The sequence below is a fragment of the Eulemur rufifrons genome, chromosome 11 (genome assembly GCF_041146395.1).
Source record: "Eulemur rufifrons isolate Redbay chromosome 11, OSU_ERuf_1, whole genome shotgun sequence".
Taxonomy (NCBI): Eukaryota; Metazoa; Chordata; class Mammalia; order Primates; family Lemuridae; genus Eulemur; species Eulemur rufifrons.
The window spans coordinates 6,071,038-6,091,404 of NC_090993.1; the positions used below are offsets into that span (position 1 = coordinate 6,071,038).

At 39.0% G+C, this 20,367-nt stretch overlaps 1 protein-coding gene across 1 annotated transcript in view; it reads right to left on the reverse strand.

The window, feature by feature from the left end:
- WDR64 (WD repeat domain 64) overlaps nt 1-20,367 on the reverse strand; it is an 80,934-nt gene that overhangs the window by 13,794 nt on the left and 46,773 nt on the right. The window contains exons 11-20 of the mRNA XM_069484649.1: nt 19,541-19,667; nt 16,108-16,256; nt 13,859-13,982; nt 12,407-12,582; nt 10,583-10,759; nt 5,498-5,628; nt 3,006-3,107; nt 1,872-1,941; nt 880-916; nt 164-303 (exon numbers count right to left, since the gene is read on the reverse strand). Of these exons, the coding sequence (XP_069340750.1) occupies nt 164-303; nt 880-916; nt 1,872-1,941; nt 3,006-3,107; nt 5,498-5,628; nt 10,583-10,759; nt 12,407-12,582; nt 13,859-13,982; nt 16,108-16,256; nt 19,541-19,667 (1,233 nt within the window). The remainder of the gene's footprint in view (nt 1-163; nt 304-879; nt 917-1,871; nt 1,942-3,005; nt 3,108-5,497; nt 5,629-10,582; nt 10,760-12,406; nt 12,583-13,858; nt 13,983-16,107; nt 16,257-19,540; nt 19,668-20,367) is intronic.

Genomic DNA, 20,367 nt, shown 5'->3' on the forward strand with positions numbered 1-20,367 from the left:
TTGAGTAGCATTATCAGTGTGCAGGCTGCAATTTGGCTAGAAGTGGATGCCATATGGAAGAAGGCTAAGATTCATTTAAGTATCTTTTTTAAGTATCGTCTTTAAGTATCTTTTTTATCTTTCCCATATTTTTCCCATTCCTAGATTTACTGGGCTCCATCACCTCCATATTCCACAAGCGGAGGTGTCCGTCCTCATGAGCAGTGACAAGGATAGGTGGCTGAGCTTCTGGCAAATTGACACCTACTGGATGTTTTCTGTCCACTGGCTGTTGCTCTCCCACCACGACATCTGTTTGCTCACCTGTTGAAGAAACTAATGAGCCACTGTGGAATTTGCAATACTTGGAATTCCAAATTTTATGGAACATAAAAGAGAAGGCAAGCAAGAAAATAGCAAAAATAACATATTCTTTTCCCTAGAATTTTTTTTTAACCCCAGAGAACATCAATCAGGGCAGAGAACAACAAAGAATTAAAAAAAAAATGGAATCTGGATCCCTGGAAAAATCCAAAAAGCTTATTTTTGGTCCTATTGCAAAGGTATCTATACCGTACATAATAGCTAAAACTAAAACTAAATATTCATCCAGTATAGATCTTACACATTCAGAATGGCTTATAAATCTAGTATAAGTTTTAAGAAAATAGGCCAAAGACCAAGAGGCTTAGTAATATTTTAGATTCTTGAAACCTAGAATTAGGATCTAAAAAGGCATCATCATAATGGAAATTTTGCCTCTTGGACTGGTGAATCCTAGAGCACCTCAACATTTGGTTATAAAAAGAACATACATTCATTAAGAGTATTCTATCACCTAAACTTCCTGTTGCAAAGGAGTTGCTTTATTATACAGGAGAGAGGTAATTTCATACCGACCTTTAACCTCACTGTCATGTATGCTTTGCTTGCTTCCCTGAATTAGGAGAGAAGAAGAAAATATTTCTTTGATGTTATAAGGAAATGAGATATACTGAATTAGTAAGTTCTCTAGATAGTTGAGTTTGCCTTTCTCAGAATTATTTTTTGTTTGTTTTTTGAAAAAAATATATTGCAGAGATTTTCATGTCCAGAAATAAAGAATCCATAACTCAACAACATTTTTCTAGTGGCTCAGGTATAGCATAATAATGAGAATAATGAAATGCCTGAAGTATGCTCAGTTCTTAATGTATATTATCTGTAATTCTATTAATAACTATACAACTTAATCTTTATTATTCCCTTTATTACTGATGAGGAAACAGAAACTCAGATTAAGTGATATCTCTAAAGCTAATCAGATAATAAGTGGAGGACTTGGGTTCAAGTACAAGTCTGTCTTTTATGTCTATTTAAGTTTATTCTTTCCACCGTGCTTGGTGGTGGTTTTAAAATGATTTTTGCAGTGAAAACTCTCCTTCAAACAAAATCCTAACTAGAAATGCAATGTGTAAAAATATGTAAAATTGGAACTGAGAACACAGTTTGAAAACCACTGCATTACATCATGCGTTGTAAAGTAATTACATCACCTGCTGTCTCTTCTCCCTGTGAAATATGTGTAATACTTTTTAGTAAAAGAGAAAGTCTAAAATTACTTTATTATCTGACAAATATAAAATAACATGCACAATTTATTTTTTTCATGATCATGTATTGATTATTTACATATGATGTGAAAGCTTTGAAAACAATAGAAAAAATTGAAGTAAAAAGTTTAGACATGATTTTCCGGGGGGGGGGGGGGGGGAACAAAACAATTTACATACACACAGAATTTCTCCACCTTTACCTTCTGTCAAAGGAGGGGCTCCAATGCTCAATATCACTATTTTTAAACCAATGTTTAGCGTAACAGGAGGACAGAACTCTCTCCATTTCTTCCTTACCTTGCTACTCTGGGGACCCTTGCTGGAATCACAATGGGACGAAGAACAAACAGAATCCTGACTTGATCTCCTACAAGGGAAAGGAGGAAGCCCAAGGATGAAAAGTTAAAATATTCTATCATACTCAGAGGGTGCTCTTCTCTGCTTTAATGTCAGTTGATTGCTTTGTTCATCATCTGTGGATACTGGGCCACTCACTTATGAAACAAATCACCCCTTATATTTTGTGTAACAAATGGTCATCAGTATGGTGTTGGCAGAGACTATTAGGGAGCCTCAGAAAATAAGGTTCATTGCTGCCCGGATCTGGAACATAATAGTCTGGCTTAGGTTAGATTTAGTCCCAGAGGCTCTTACACTGAAATGGTGGGGAGAGGTCTGGCCCCCCAAGTCTGTCTAACTCCCCACTCTACAGGGTCCAGCTCCAGCCTGATCCTGTCTCTGCCGGATTCTGCTGAAAATGGGCTGTAAAGTAGCTAGGGTGCTGGTGCAGATATATACAGAACAAGCTCTCAAAATATTCTCAGAACAGTTTTGATGAAATTTCAAGCCAAGGGGTGGGTAGGATGTCATGTTCTGGCTCACTGCTGGGTGACCCAAAACTAGCACAGAAACTTTTTTGATTTTTCTCCAAAGATGTATTTGATATTGTCTATTGCCTGTAAACCAGAGCTCTCAAGTAAATATGAATAGGAAAAAACAGTTTTTCTTAAATACTTAAAAAACAACCCCCTGCTCCCTCAGAAATGGATGGCGATTGCTCTATCATAGTGGCTGGTCTGTGACACCTCTTGCCATATGCTATTCCACACTTGCTCTGCAAGTCCGTCCCTCCTTCTTCACATCAGTGCTTGTAGCATTAGATTTTGGCTAAAAGTGTGGCCAAGCGAGCATTCTTCCATTTCTGCTACTGTAAGACTGACATGGTAAGGGGACTACATAGCATATTAGATCCCTGAGGACGACCCACCTACAAAAAGACAGTTGCTGGGAAGAAAGTTGAAGCCAAGTAGTCAACCCAACTTATGTCTTCCTTCAGTTGTACCTTCCTTAATGCTGGGATGAAGAGAACTCTTTTTATATCACCCACATAAGTCCCAGACATTATCCCTTGATCACTAAGTACTGAGTTACCTTGCGCATTCAGGGGTGCGGAAGAGGAACATTATGTCATTAATTCTAAAGCGCTTGGGATCCAAGTCAGGATCCACAGTGAAGCAATCCTCAGGTCGGTACCTGGAAATAAGTATACATTTACATAATAAAAATTCACAAATTAGGTAACTTACACAACTTTCATAGATCCTCTGCAGAACTAATGGATTCCTCCGATATGGATATCATCGAACATGAAAAGAAAACCCAGGGGAGTAGAGTCTGAACATATCTTTAATAATATTCTGTATAACAACATGATCGTTAGTGGTTTAAAACTCTTTTCGTTCAATTAATCGGTCTAGTCTTCCTGCCTATAGGTCAGACAGTGGGGCTTATGTAGTCCTATGGAGGAATCTCTTGGAAGTTTCACACAGTTTAAAGAATAGAATTCTACTCCTTGAATAAGTTGAGTGACAAATTTGAATAAAATGTGGTTATTACCCCCAAGGAGCTTATAACTGAGTGGAGAAGGGCAGGTCATTCTGTGATTCCACTGCTGTCGGCCCAGAGTCCAAGGAACCTGCACCTTCCTGGGCAGTTTCCTGGGAACAGAGCAACAGTCCCTGAACACCTGCACTTCAGGCCTGGCACTTAAGGCATTCCTTGTTACAAATAGACTTTATAGCAAAATTTCCCTTTTTCTTTAATGGAAATTACTTCTAATTTGATAAGATGAGTGATGAAGGAGCATCACAGAAAGTGAACCAAACTCAGAAGTCTATGGGCTGGATGACTTGTTGAGCTCAATTTTTTTTTTTTTTTTTTTAGCTATTTCTGCTCTGCAGATGAGCTGAATGATGCAGATTATTCATTAGCAAGAACAATATTGAGTTTGGAGCTTAGAGCAGGGTTATTTCACCCGATTGGTGAAATGGTCTTAGGCAAAGTTTGATGTAGACATAGAGATGGCCTCCACCTTGAATATGGAGACCGTTTTCAATTTTAGAACTGTTAATGCTGGGCCTAAATTACCTTCCACAATTCTGTGCTAAATTATATGTTTTGAGAAATACTGCAGTGATTCCAAATCAATTGTTTTTATATAATCATCCGTATGTAAAAGTTTTTCTCTGATTGGGCATTGAGTTTGCATCATCCCTTGGCAAAATGCCTGGCACTTCAACAAAGAGGATCTGCACCTTTGAATTATTGGATTATTTGGATTAATTTGGATTATTCTCAGGGAATTGCCCCCCTCTTTAGGCTGTGGCATCAAGGCTCTGGTCTCTTTAGTCTGTCTGTGTTCCCTTTTTAGTAGTGAGTCATACATAAGCTGACACTTACAGTGTGAGAACACTACCAAGAGGGTGAGGAAGTGTGCGGTGTGCAGAGGTGCAGGTATAAAATGACAGTAAACAGTCTGTGAGAAAGGCCAAAGGGCAAGGGCTGAAGAGAGGGAAAAGGAGGATGATAGGAATTCTAGGAGCAGGGCCAGGGGCACATGGGTTGAAGTGCAGAGAGAGGGGAATGTAGAAAAAGCTGTTTCAACTAAAGCTTCAATGAGAATAAATTCAGAGTCCAAACAAGAAGAGATTATTTCCTCTCAAAAGCTGGCTAAAAGTAATGACTCAGACCTGGATGGGAAAGGGGCATGGGGTCCAGGTGGACCAGTGGCATGTAAGGGACTGTAAATAGGCAGAGCTCTTCTTTTGTCTTTTTTCCAACTCTCTATTCTCTCCTCTTTTGTACCTCTTCTATTCTCCAAAATACTTAGATAAACTTGATTTTATTTTCTTTCTTGTTAAGGTTCTTGGCCATCTGGTACCTCAAAGTAAGATTTTACAAACTCCCTTGACATCGGGTGTCCACACCTGGCCCTTGCATACATACCAATTACACAACTGGGGAAAGCTTCTTATTTACAATCCATCCACACAAATAATTCAATGTTACATTAGTTCTTTTACAGCCAATGGCAAGAACGTTTAGAAATGGACAGCAGGGGAGGGTAAATATTTTGGCGATGGTACAGGGCAAATCTAATTGGTTGAGATGTAGAATTGCATCTGCCACATTGGCCCTTGTTTGCGCCATCCTGTAATACATTGGATGTGTTGGGCTGGTCAGTGAGAAGGAAATCTATCCAGGCTGCCTCTCACCATTTGACTTTGGTGGCTGAGTGGATGGTGGTGGCACTGGGAATGCAGAAGAGGAGAAGTTTGTGGGGGTGATAGATTGGGAACAAGTTTTAGGCATGTGGGGCTTTAAGGGTCTTGGTAGTAATCCTGATGGAAATTGCCAGAAGGCAATTGGATACGTGTTACAGATGCTTAAGGTTCACCCTAGTCACATCGTTCTAGGATTTAGACAGTTATAGTCTCTTCATGACTATAAACCCCCAGGAAAGTTTCTCCTGAGAGTCGTCACCACTTTTATTTATTGCTCTTTTCTTTTTTTGAGCACTGCATGTTCCTTTGGCTCATCCACAGTACAGTTTTTACACCACGCATGGAAAAGACACAACTTACACTTCTTTGACAGTAGACGTTACAAAATTCCATAAGATGATCACACCATGTAAGGTTCCAGCGGCTATCAAATTATATCCTTCTACTTGTAATATATCGATGCAGTTCACTGCAACACCGATGGCAGGATTCTGAGGCGAGAAGGAAACGGACTCACCAACTGTCGTAATATCTAATCACAGTACAAATGCTATGTGCACACTTTGTAATTGTCAGGGACTTAAGACAATTATTTAATTATTATAACTTTTTAAATCCTTGAGCATAAAATTTAGTAAAATCTATTCGTTCTGGCATTAAACATTTTTAACTTGCAGAATTCATTAAAACAACAAAATAAATTCTCCCTCTTTACTGGCTCTTTTCTCTCAGCCTTGATTTATTCTTCCTTATCAATCATTAGATTACCTTCTCATCTTTCTCTTCCCTTTAAGCTTTTTGAAAGGACATCCAACATTCACTTTGCCCACTTACTCACCGTCCTTTCAACTGACAGCTCTCATTGTCTGGCTTCTGCTCCATGCCATTCTGAGGGGGCTTTTTCTGTTTATCACTAAGGACTTCCTATTGCCAGTTCTATTTGATACTTTTCAATTGCCCTGCCTCAAGCATTTGTTGGGCACCTACCATGTTAAGTTTTTAGAATATAAAGTCAAACAGGATGTCTGTGACCTGGAGAAACTTGTAATGATTTAAAGTATTCAGATAAAGTGCTGATTTCTGGGAAATTTGAAAGTGCTGTATCAGGCATGCACAAGATTTGATGGAAACAAGGAAGAATGACATCTAAAGAAGATTAGAGGTCTGTTACCACTCCCAATTGGCACTCTCAATTGCTCATTCCTTCCTGAAACTCCTTACTCTTTTGACATGCTCAACACCAAGTTTTTCTGGTTTTGCTTCTGTCTCTATGATCCTTCCTTTCCTGTTTCCTACTTGGTTCCCTCTTACTCTGCGAACATTTAAAATATTAGTATCCTTAGGGCTTACCTCCGGTTCATTTACTTTTTTCTTTTTTCCAACGCTTGCTGAGCAAACTCATCCCCTTATGTTTTAATAATCATCTCAGTGTTAATGACCTAATAATCTAGTCCAGTCACCTCCCGCAAGCTTCAGGCTTGTATGTGTAATTACTTAGACATTTTTATAGGTATCTCAAAGCTAATATGTCTGACATCACCTCCTTTAAGCATGTTCCTTCACCTTATTCTTTATCTCTTGAATGATCTCCATCATTCAAGTTAGAAATCCTGGAGTCATCCTTGATTCCTTCCTTACTCTCAGTATCCTCCTTTCTCAACTGCATGGCATCAATCACTAATAAATCAACTGCAAGTTCTGCTACTTTTACCGCCTATATATTTTTTGAAGCCATTTTTTCCCTCACCATCTCTGCGATATGGCCTTTCAACTAAAACAGTAGCCTACGCCCAGAATCTTCTGCCATTAGTCTTATCCCATTCAAATCTATCATCCAAGCAGCATCCGAGATGAGCTACCCACAACACAAATCTGATAGTGTCATTTCTCATTTAAGCCTTTTGGTGGTTTTCCATTTCTTCAATGGTAAGGATACCCAGGCTCCTTAGCATGGTCCAGTCCCTATGGATTTGTCCATCTTCCATCACTCCCAGTCTTACTCTAGCCATCCGGAGATACTTGTAGTTATCTATCACAAACAATGTAACGTCTTGCCTCCATAACTTCGTTCATGTGTCCTCCACTTGGGATCCACTTTGCCTTTTAACCTCCTCTAGAAATTCCCTACCTGGACCAAGGTAACTCCTGATAATTCCTTAGATTTAACTCAGCAATTATTTTCTCCAGGAATATCCCCCTCTCCCCAGCCTTCTAAGATCTCTGCTGTACTTCTATAGTACATAGGTACCATACCACATTAATCTTGGCATTCAAGTGCTAAAAACAATGCATGATACATAGTAGGTATTTAATAAAAAGTACTTCATAAATACTAATAAAAGAGTTTTAGGGAAAGAATTTCCATGCACAATCCAATTTCTTTTCCTAAGTGACTTTTGCAGATTTTCTACCTATATTGTAATTTTAAAATATGTTGCAAAAAGGAAGTGCTATCATACTAATTATGACAAATACAAAAAATAAGGGTTTAAAATCAGAGATAATTTACATTTGCATTAAAATCCTAAAGGACAATTTTATTGTCCTTAACTTATTGCCATAGTTTTAGTCTTTTTTTGGAAACAATCATTTTATATTACCCATGCAATTATTTGCCAGCTGCCTCGTTTCTGACTCACTACACATTCATCTTCTTTCTGTTTTCATTGGCTATAAATAAGGTTTCATATATCAAATATATATAACTGAACCCAGAGTTTCCAATGATGTGTAGACTTGGGAAGAGAAGTAGGCTAGAATTACTCTACGAAGAGGTGCATTTTGTTCTATATTTGTGCACATTACATGGTGATGTTATTATGACAAAGTCACTGTATATATTGATTTCAAAGTCCTTTTAGCTAACAATAAAACTTACTTATCATTTAAACTAGCAATAGTAAAATTCAAATTGCAGTGCTAAAGTGACATTTGTTTCAATATGAGGAAAAATAATACAATATCTCTCTGTCCTAAGATAAAATGATAGTTTCCAAATTCTATAACACAAGCTGTATTATTCTCTCTTAAATTATATTATGGTTGTTACACTAAAGGCAGGGAAGAAAAAAGACTTTAATTGCTCCCTCTACGACTGCAGTTTTCTTGCATTCTTCAGTGTCTGACCACTTATCTCTGTAAAAGCTGAAAGATATCAGTGGTTTGAGCTAATATTAGAGCAAACAAAGTTGATGAAGCTTCTCATTGAAAAAAAACCAATTGGTTTATATTTTTATAGGAACAAAAAGGGGACAGCTTTCTCATTTCTCTGTTCTTCAGCATCAAACATATGTCCCAAACACTTCATCCCTCACATGGGCACACATTAGCCTGCTTTGTTGAGGAAGTATCAGCATCTCACAAAAATAGCTTTTCGAAGAGATTTTAAATTAAGTTGTCTAACTCAATATATATGGCTACTTCTGAAATATTTTGAAAGGCATCCAAACTCCAGTTAGTGCACGCACACCTCGTTTCATCGTGCATTACTTTATTGTGCTTTGGAGATATTGTGTATTTTGTGAAATGAAGGTTTGTGGCAACCTTGTGTTGAGCAGGTCTATTGGTGTGATTTTTTTTTAACAGCATGTATTTACTTTGTGTCTCTGTATCACATTTTGGCAATTTTTGCAATATTTCAAACTTTTTTATTATTATTATATCTGTTATGGTGATCTCTGGTCAGCGATCTTCAATGTTATCATTGCAATTGTTTTGGAGTGCTGCAAACTGCACTGATAAGATGGCAAACTTAATGGAGAAATATGTGTGTTCTGACTGCTCCACCATTCCTCTCTAGTTAAAATTATATGATATTAAAATGATAAAAATTAATTGGCCAGAAAAATTTGACAACCATTTTATGACCTTCTGATGTGGTCCCAAACTTAACCTTCTTAGTAAAATCTAAAAGAATTTAAAAGACCTAGGTGTTTTCGGAGAGATGAGTTATTTTTAGATAGATAGATGAGCTATTTTTAGATCCCCAAATGAAGCCTGAAGAAGCCTGTGATTGTTTCTAAGACGTAGCTCCTGAAAACCAGAAGCCTCATCTCCATTCAGCTTTTCAGAAGTTAGCATTGCCATGGCAAACATGTAAACACTAATAAGAAATTGGAAAAAATATTTGGAACTTATATCACAAAGGACTGATATCCATAGTATCTACCTAATTATTGATACATACATATATCTTCCTAATATGCCAAAATATTTTAAAACATTAGAAGAAAAAGAACAACAGCTTAGATAGAAAAATGTGCAACATGAGCCTGGAACAACTTGTCATATCCAGAGCTATCCAGAACGACTGGGGTCTTGTCCAAAGAACTCAGGAGCCTGAAGAGGCTATAACCAGCTTGACATGGGATGATTGGAGCATTCATAATAATAACAAATGCAATTGACTGGAGCACATCAAGAATATTTAACTTTGTGAGTTGATAATGTTATTAAATAAACAAAATTCACTGGCCACCTTTGGAAGATGCTGGAGAACCTATCCCTTATTTTGAAAACTGATAAAAGGGAACAAGTCATCAATTATTTTGCTTTTCTGTATAAACTGTACCTCAGTGTAACCAGATATTTGATGAAGGAGAGGTTTTCTCTAAAGACACATTCTAGTAATAAATGAAGCGGAACAGCAAAACGGCAACTCTGAATGAAATGATAGACACAGGGCGTGATCACCAGTGGCTGCTGACGTACCAAAAAAGACAACCAGTCATCATGTGAATCACGATGGAAGTACACGACACCATCTACAAAGGGGTCTTGATAAGGAAAAAAAAAGAGTTGCAGCCAATTAAGCCTCCAGCTTTAACTACCAGAGTGCAGGAAGTGCAGAGGAATGTCTTAAACAACATCACGAGGGTGCAATCAGCAAAATCCAGAAATTGAGTAACTATGGCACCAGCTGTCCAGTTTCTTTAATACGTAAATTGTAAGGAAAGAGAGATGGAAAGATATTCAGAGATGAAAAGATATTTAATAGATTTATCAACGAAGTGCCACAAATGGTCTTCGTGCGGGTCTTGATCGAAGCAAACTATAAAAACAAATTATGAGGAAATCTGGGAAATTTGAACACTGAGTGAATATGTGATGATATTAAGGACTTCTTGTAGATTAAATTAAAAATATTTTAGAAAATAATGGTATCATTATCATTTTTGAGAGTCATTATTGTTCAGAGATATGGCCTGAGATGTACAGAGATGCAATGGCATAATGTCTGGGATTTATTCCACATCCATTGGGGGTGGTCAGGGGGAAGTGGTGAGAAAAGAGAATATGTGGCCAGGCACAGAAAATTTTTGAAGCTGAGCAATGGTACCTGGAAGTTCTCTGTATTATTTTCTGTATTTTTATATATATTTGTAACTTTTTCATACCAAAAAGTAAAAATTAAAAAAAAAAAAACCAATAAGAAATGAAACTTACATTAGTGTGTGGAGAAAAGCTTCTCTCAACTATTAACTCGACATCTGGGAAAGGAAGAGACACGTTCTTATCTCTACGAGACGTCCTCAGATGCACAATGCGATTCCCATCTTGCAGGAAAGGTATAGCATCAGGCAGCTTCCAAATCACCATGAGGTAAATATCATCTTCCCTACCCTTTAATAGAAATCCACGGGGTATATGAAAAATTCAATTAATTATTTTGAGTTGTTTTAAAGAGATAGAGAAAAATAGCACATGCTCTGATATATCCATAAACCAGTTTTATCAAATCTTAAGCCCCGTCTATCCCTTGCTAATACAATTTATCTTTCTTCCCCGAGTAACCAGTAACCTGAATATGACATGAGTCATGAAAATTTTACTATCTCTACATATGCACACATATCTTCTACATATATATGATATTACTTTCAGACTTTAAACCATTTTATGATATTATCAAACTGTATGGACTTTTCTTCAACTTGTGTATTTCACTCAATATTATGGAAAATAAGTATGTAAATCAAACCATATTTTTGAATAGGTAAATAATAATAATACATTAATAATAAATAAACAACTGTGCTTTCAACATTATCCATATTGTGAAGCTGCCCCCTCCAACATTAGTAAAACTTTCCAAATACCCCTCCCCATACATTTACTATTGTCTATTTTACAAGAGGTTTCTTATATTTCCTCATTCTTTCCATCCTTAATGAGCACCTACTCTGGGCAGGACAAGAACACAAATATGAATAACAGAGGTTCTCAGCCCTTACCAAGCTCAATCTACAGATTCTCAATGGAGAATCAGAATAATCAAAGTGAAAAATGCTACGGTAGAACCCCTCAAAATTTTGACATGTTAATAGTTCCATGCCACTTTTTGGAGCCTATAAAAAAGGAGTGTTTGTGACAACAGGGCTTCCTGAAGACAAATTGCACCAACTTAAAGAAGGAAAATCAACATATTGCTGTGTTTTCGAGTGTATTGGTAGGAAATGCCTTTCTAGAGTGCCATTTTGGGTTGCTCAGACAGCAAGGGAAGAGTCTATCACATGAGGGAAGTTTTTCACTCCTTTTTTCCATCCTTAAGGTCGTCAGTTATCTTAATCAAGCTAGTACTTCATGATTGCCATACTAGTCAAGACGTTTTTCTGTTCTTAGCTGTCAGAAGGGGAATAAGGAAGGCAGAGGGTCCTTGAGTTCTAGGTGACAGGGTGAGAGCCACTCAACAGCCAGAATAAATGATCTAGTCTAACCTTCGTTTTAAATTTGAAGAAGGCATTAGCATTCCTAGGTGGTAACAGATTCACAGGAAAAATAAATTAGCCTGCCTCAATCCTCCCAAAACAGCCCTGAGCAGATTGCATCATTAACCTTAAAATAAACAAAGCAATTTTAGTGACAAACGGAAAAAGTGACTTGAGCGTCCCCGAATGCATTATGATTTATAAGGGACAGAGCCTGCTGGGGAGTGGTTCTGCCAGTGAATTGCTCCCAAACAAGGGTATAAACAATGTCAGAGGTGGCAGCTGCGAGGGAATTGGATATTTCTGATCCCAGCTGTAGAGGACCCTGACTAATCCTTCAGCAAAAGCCTGATTGGCAGGATGCTGTGGCTGGGCAGCTATTCTTTTCTCTCCTTTGCCTGAAACTGGGCAAAGTTACTTAGGAGCATCACAGGAGGACTGAGGATAAATACTAGCTCTAGCTGGCTGGCAAGAGAGGAGTTAAACGGGGATTATTCACTGACTCATTTGATTTGCTGGAGGAGGGCACCTTCAGTACAAATATAAAGATGGGATCGTAAACCTGGATCATTTTGATGGTTCCATTGCGCTCCAAGGCGAGGACCAGGTACTGGTGCTTCTCCTGGGATTTGAGGAAGATCAGACGATGCAGCCAGTGCTCTTCCTCCTTCCAGTCTTTTCCTTCTGGCAGCACTTTCATCTCCTGCCCACTGCCAAAGTCCCAGATTTTGACTGTTCCTGAGCACACAGAGAAGAGACTACGTGGGTAAAAATGATTTATAGAAAGCTTGGCTTTTAGCTCAGGGAAAATTCATCCAATTGAAAGCTTTCTGCCAAGAATTTACCCTATATTTATTTCCTACTAAGACTGATGGGTGAGTCTTCCCAGGCTTGCTGCGCATGAAATATATTTCTGGATGCCTTGATTTGTCACAGGCCTATAAAAAATAAATAGGGGCCGGGTGTGGTGGCTCACACCTGTAATCCCAGCATTTTGGGAGGCCCAGGCAGGAGGACCACTTGAGGCCTAGAGTTTCAGACCAGCCTGGGCAATAGCGAGACCCCATCTCTACAAAAATTTTAAAAAATTAGTTGGGTGTGGTGGCACAGGCCTATAGTCCCAGCTACTAGGGAGCCTGAGGCAGGAGAATCACTTGAGCCCAGGAATTGGAGGCTGCAGCGAGCTCTGAAGATGCTCCTGCACTCTAGCTGGGGCAACAAAGAAGACCCTTTCAAAAAACCCCAAAGAAACAAACAAAAATATAAATAAATAAACAGGGGCAATGTCTTGAAATCTACCCTCAGACTCTCCTATCTGAGCTTCTTCTCTTCTCAGTAGTGTGTGCAGTTGGTCATATTGTCTAGATAAAGCAATTCTTTTATGGGGCTTCAGAACAAAGGGAGGTGAAAGGCAGGGCATCTCCTTCCCGGAAGTTCCATGCAGTGCTCGACAACACGAGGAACATCAAATGACATGACACAACCTGGGCCTGACATCCTCTCCAGCTAGACATGGCACATGCCCTCCAGGAGCCCGGACACGTAAACAAGTCCAGTATAGAATTCTAGGGGTTATAAAACAAAGCTGGCAGGGTATTTTATCTAGTCCAAAAATCTGCTGTCAGTAAAACCATTGCTAGCAAGCACCGAATCTGATATCTATCTCTTAGCTGGTGGTAGCCAAGAGTAGAAGGATAGAATGAGTTAGTGCAACACAGATGAGCCCCACCGAAGATTAAATGAGATGGTACATAGGAAAGACTTTTGCAAACCATTAAAGCAACTATATAAATGCAATGTAAGCTACTGAATATTTTTAATATCAACATCCAGACATTGATGCTCATTAGATAAGAAAGTCTAGCAGCGTTCACTCAGGCACAGGAATTTTATGGCAGGCCTACATATTCCAGCCTGATTCATGCTCCCCCTCTACCCCAGAGAACTAATGAGTCCCTAGCACAAATTCTCAGGACACTAAAGCAGGGAGGCATATTCTGGCTATTAGTCTGACCATTATATGCTCCTGTGGCAAAAAGAAATCCACTTTCATCGATAGCTGCAGAAGTCAGTTCAACGTTCAAGCCATGAGGGTCTAAAATCTGGTAGATTTGGAGGCCAGTCTCAAGTTCCCATACCTATAGGAGGGGACAAAAATATCAAATAATCCATATGCCCTTCAATTCTTATCAAAATTTTACCATATTGAAAACAGCCTCAAAACTGGTACTCAGCACATCTAAGACTTTTCCCAACACTCTACCCTGAATGTTAGTTTGGTCAAAGAAAGGTCTAAAAGGTCAAGTGCTGTCTCCTAGTTGCTGTGCTATGCTGGACCGTGTCTGCTGCAAAGGTAGGTGGCTGAATCAGGCAGCGACTCTATTCCAGGCAGCCCCTGGCTGTGGAGGAAGTGTTCAGTGGCTGCTGTAAGTCTGAAGCCAGGCTAGCTGCAAGATAGACACGGAACAATTACAAGTACGGCAGACAAAAAAACCAAACTGGATTTATTTTCTGTCGACACTCATCTAAAGTAGCCAGGGGTCACAGAACAGGCTCTGTGATTAACAGCATGGTACTAAAAGAACCCTGAGGAAGGAGCTTGCTGACCTTTCCAAGGAATGTTCTGACTAGGGACATGGGCCTGGGTGGAGAGAGAGAGAGAGACACACACAGAGAGAGAGACTGAGACTTCAGCGGAGGCAGCTGTGTAATTAGGCTGGGTGCCATTAGAAAATCCAGAAACATGTCGAGACCTATTCTCTCTCTTTGGCAATACTGCAGAGGCTTTACACCTGCAGACTTGTGGTCTGAATCTCTCCCTCTTTGTGGATCTGCCAAGTTCTGATGTGAATTAGACTGCCGGTGAGTAAGAGAACTGAACTGGCAACACAGAATGGTTGCCCTCTAGAAGGGGTGGGGGGGTGGGGACAGCACACGCAAAGTCCTAGAGATGGGAAAGTGCATCTTTCCTCCAGGGAACTGAAAGAGAGCTGCTGCAGCTGAGCGAGAGAGGGAGCAGGAAGGACATGTAGCTGATGAAATAGTCAGGGGGCCAGATGATGAAGGCCACTGGCTGGGAAGTGCTAGAGCTGGAATTTGGATGAAGTCAATCTAGAGCTAGAGCCCATGCTCTTAACCTCTGCGTGTCCCTGGTTATAGATGGAGTCCTTCAGGGAGAAGGAGGAATGTGGGTCACTGAGTGAATGGTTCTCAGGAGGTCACCCACCTCCTGGCCTGAAGTACCATCCCTCTCCAACCAGTCAGGTATGAAAACTCACCTAGATGAATTCCTTTCCCCTCTTCTCTCCCACACAGGGACCGCATTTTCCCCTTAAGAGGTCAGTATTGCATGAAAGCAGGACAGGTTTTAGTTTTAGTTTCCCTCTACTTACTCTCTCTTTAGGCATTACCAGAAATAAGTGATCATCAACTAAACTCAGATTTGGGCCTGAGAAAATCTGTAGCAGATGAGCACAGAAGGTCAAAGTCTGAGAGGGAATTTGAAGGGTCTCCAGAGGAATGCTCTCGACTGGTCCATAACGTCTCCTTTTGGAGAGCATGCATGAAATAAAAGGATAAACATCTGCAGCAAACACCTCCAGCCATCACTACCAGATGACTTCAGTCGTCCTAATGATAGACACAGCATAGCCAAGCACAGTGGCTTCTAGGGACCCAGTAACGGCAGGGCTAGAGGAATGCAGTGGAAAGAGCACATTCCTCATGTCAGACAAACTTGGGTTTATATCCCAGGCCTCCAGCTCATGCTCAGGGGGATGTTGCTTCATCTGTCTGAGCCCTCGTTTCCTCATCTTTAAAATGAAACTCTTTATCTATGCACAGAGAACTGCTGGGAGATTAAATGAGATCCTACACTTAAGGCTCTTGGCACATATCCTGAACCTATAGACGTTATGTTAATAGTAAATACCTATAAATTTATATATACTCTCTTCCCATAGCTAGGTTTAAAAAAAAAATCAAAGTACAGAGTAGTTCTCTTTCTTTGATATATTTCCTTTAAAATTCCAGTTTTGATTGTAAGAACTAGCTTTGTTTATTCAGTTGAGCATGTGGCTTGACAGCAAGCAGTCTGAGCTGGCTTAAAGCGCTTAGTTTTCACGTACTCATGAAAGCTTAAAAGTCTCTCTGACGTACAGTCTCATATGTGCCACGACATTTGCTTAATCACTCGACACTTTACCTTTAAGAAAAGTCTACCTGCATTGCCTTTTTCTTCCTGAAGAGCTGATATGTACTTACCTTGATTATGGATTCAGAGCAGATAGTGAGTACTTGGTGAAAATATTTGTTGTAAAGCATGACATTGATTTCTCGTTCGTGCGTGTGAGGAATCTGTTTTGTATCTTGTATCATTTTAGTTAACGGATACATGTCCATCACACTGGACCCTGGAATAGAAGTAAACACCTTATAAATAGCCAATATTAGCAGTTTTGCATCATAAAGGATTTTGCCCATGCAGTTGGGTTTGGAAACAGCCAATTGGTGAGATTAGAAATATCAATGCCTACAAATACATTCGCTTATTCTAAAACATTTTTGAAAAAATAAATGTGATTCAGCCAGAGAAAAGTGTTCATTTTTGACTTCATGGTTTTTCACATGCAGGTCATTTGGACTTCATTGGTATCCTTCCAGTGACCCTCATTTTCCTGTTTTTTATAGTCCACTTTTTCCTTTCTTTGTTGTGCCTACAGCATGCCTCTCCATCTGGTGCACAGCAATAATGCACAGCTTTTTGCTGAAGGTAAGCTTCCACTTAGTGATTGAAATTTATTGTTACAGAGCCCTTTTCAACCAACAAATTGATAAAGCATTCTGTAAACATGTTCTTATTAAATGTAATGAATGAGAATGATTGCAAACCGGGGGCTTGCAACATCAATATTAAATAAGATTAATTTCCAAATCACCACTGCGAAGTAGATGGGGAGCAAGTATTCCTCACTTGCATTTTTCCAAGGGTGCTTGGTTTGGTTATAGTAATACCATAAACTGCAAGTATGATTTAAATCTCAAAATCAACTAATTGTGTGTGTTCTGTTTTAGTGTAATGTCTAGAAATATAAATAAGACTCTCAAAGCATTCTGTGGCTCAAACAAAAATGAAACTTCTTTCCTATTTTATTGATGCAGAGATTAAGTTCCCAAAGGCAGACTTTGCACTGAGTTTCTCAAGTCTCTCCAAAGAATTCTCAACTTTAGGAGAAGTTTCAGCGGGAGTTACTAAACACTTGCCTAAGTGTTTAAATTTTAAGATAAAATCTGTTCATGTGTAAAGAGGGACTAAGATGGCTCATCTGGTAGTATTTCTCAATTCAGAGACCTCAATATAGAAATGTGAAGAAAGTATGGTAGCCAGATTATCAAACCACACTTGGAGCTTCTTGGTAGATCCTTTTATGTTATACTGACAGTAACTAACTTTATTCAGAATGGCATCAACAAAGCTTGCTATGTTTATGGACAAGTGGCCATTTTCTTCTTTTTTGGCTAGCTACACTACTGCTTCGGAAACAATGCAGTGCAGAGAAAGAATGTGGATTCAGGAGTCAGAAATTTTGAGATCAAATGCCAGCTCTGTGTTTTAACCTTTTGTCCTTCTACTAGTCAGTTTGGCTGTTTGAGATTCTGCTTTGTCATTTATAAAATAGGAAAAATAATAATTACTACCTCATGTAGTGGTTGTCCAGATCACATGAAAAAGTATATGACAGCATTTTGTAAAGGAACTATACAAATGGTAGTTATCCTAGTAAGAGTAATAATGATAACAACAGCGTATTCTACAAAACATTTCCAGAACATGGAGCTGCTGTCATCGGGGTTTAGAAGATGACCATGGTTGCTTCATTTGAATCAAAGCAGGAATTAAAATCTGAGAGATAAATTTCATGCAATTCTGACGTCAAGTTGATGTTTGCTGTCCCTGTCTGCAAGTGTAGTGATGAAGCAATACACAGAGCTCTATCATTGGGAAGAAATATTGATTTTTTTAATGTCTTCCTCCTTTCCTTCTTCTGCCTCCTCCTCTTCTTCTTCTTTGTCTTCATCTTTATCTTGCTACTTGAGTCCTTAGTTACTCTGATGATAAATGGGATGGAAATGCTGAATCCAGCAGTCAAATATGTGAGTTGAAGCACTAAGAAAAAATTTGCTTATAGTCATGAATAGAGAGGAGGTTATATAGAGGAGAGGTGCTTACAACTGGAACTAACTTCTGTTTTATGAGGTAGAAAATTATTTATCAATCATGAAGTACTAGTTTACTCCTAATCCAGGGGTAAAAACACAAAAAGTTAAAAATAATTATATTCTGTACCAGCAGAGATAGCACCAGCCCCCTCCCTGCCTTAATTAATCCCACAGGATTAACCCAGAAGGAGAAACTGACACGGGGAAGTGACTCCCAATGCTGGAATCACTTAAGTCCAAGTGGGTCCTTGGCTTTGTAAAAGAGATTCAGGAATAAAGAATTCAGGAATGAGCCAACAGTATAAAGTGAAAGTGAGTTTTATTCAAAAAGTACAGAAAATCTACCCCACAGAGTAAAGGATAGCTCTCTCTGTGGAGAACCTGCCCCATAGTTCCTTTAGCTCTTCTATTTAAGCAACAGCTTAATTATAGGCTAAACAAGGGGAGGAATATTCATTGTTATTTCTTGGAAAGGGGTGGTGTTTTCCTGGACTTAGGGTGATGCCCTCCATTTGACTAAATATGATCAAACAGGAAGTGTCATGGCCTCAAGTGTATGATAGGAGTAGGAGGTTTTTTTAGAAAGCTTTATGGTAATGAGTTGCAAGGTCAAGAAGCCATCAATTTCTCCACCATCTTGGTTCTAACCAGTTGGAACTTGTCCTGCCTCCACGTTGTTTTGATCAGGGTAGCTCAAAGCAAGGTTTGGAGACTTCCTGACTCAGTTAGGCAAATACCTGCATAATTAAGCAGTGCCTAAAGCAGTGCCTGCCAATTCCAGTTCCCTGTATCCAAACTACTATTAATATTGTTCATTTTCTTCTAAAGCCTAAGGGTATGCATATGAACAGTGTTCAACCTAAATGTCTAGCAGGGCCCCTTGTCTCTTTAGTAAGCATGTCTTTCTAAGAAGCCACAAGAAAAATTGGCAACAAGTCTGTTGGCATTGGCACTGGGACTCTATTCTCACTCTCCATTATTGTCTAGAAGCAAAGGCAGGTGAGAGGGACAGGCACCCTCCTTACTGATTAATTGCCTCGATACCAGAATGCATGGGGCCAAAGTGCCTCGCTGCAGAAAAGGGGCGTTGACTTAGCATGTAGTGCAGCCGCTCTAAAATAGGATCATATTCCTACTCCCAAGAATCAAAACAGAGCTGAGTGTGGAAGCTAGATTTGCCCTATACGTAGCAAGAAGTTACATCCTACTTCTCTGTTTAACCCAACCCATGTCTTCCTAGGTTCAAGGACTTAGAGCACTAACTCGGTATTTTTAGAGAAGCGTGAGTACATTTCATATACCCAGCCACAGAAAGATAGGAAAGAGTAGAATTGAATTAAATATCTACTGCAGTGAATCATGGCTTATAAATTGCTTTTTTAGTTTTGTTTTTCTTCTAGTTAGTGCTCAAGTGCTAGTTTTAAAAAGGTTAAAAATCAAGGTATGAGTTCATCTGGCATTAATTTGGTACACTTACCTGTAACAAGCATGCCGTGATTGGCATCAAATACCATAGAATAAATCTGCATGTCTCCCGGGCCTCCCTGGCTGTCGTGGAAGACTTGTAATAGTGACAGGGTCTGTATATCCCACACCCTGAAAACCTGGGAGAACAAAAAACACAGTTCACCACCGTTTATACTTTACCTTTCCCACGCAATATTTTTAGGTGAAGGAAGCATTTAAAAGTCTGAAATGTGCTCTTATAAACTTGCAGCAAAGTATTATTCGTACAATGAGCACACATTTGCTAAGCTCCAATTTAGGTTGTTGGTTCGATTATTGTTCATCAATATCAGAGGAAAATAGCAGCAGTGATTTATACTTTGCTTAAATGTGTACCTTTAGGAACTAGATTTTTCTATTATAGAAGGAGAGGAACATAGTATTTAATATTTATTACTCTTTACAATTTGAAGGAATAATAAAAGACTGATCATTATGTACAGTTAAAGCCACATTTCTCTTTCCACTATGGATGAGGAAAATAAAAAGACTTATATTTAAGTGGAAGGTTTCAAATTGTTCTTTCCTGACTTATAAAGAGGGGGACATCTTACTTACTGAGGTTTCTAAGAACTTCCCCCTCCTTGTGCCCAGAGATGTATGAATTATATATGAATTATATTAATAGCAGTTTTTTAAGGATGGTCTAGATATAGTAAGAGTATGGGGAAATAGGTTATTAGAGCTCTCCTTTGAGGGAAGAAAGAGAACTATGTAGTTACTCAAGTAGAACTTGAGTTGCTATTAGAGAATAGAAAGAACAATGAAATACAAATTCAGCAAAACTAGGTCAAGTTT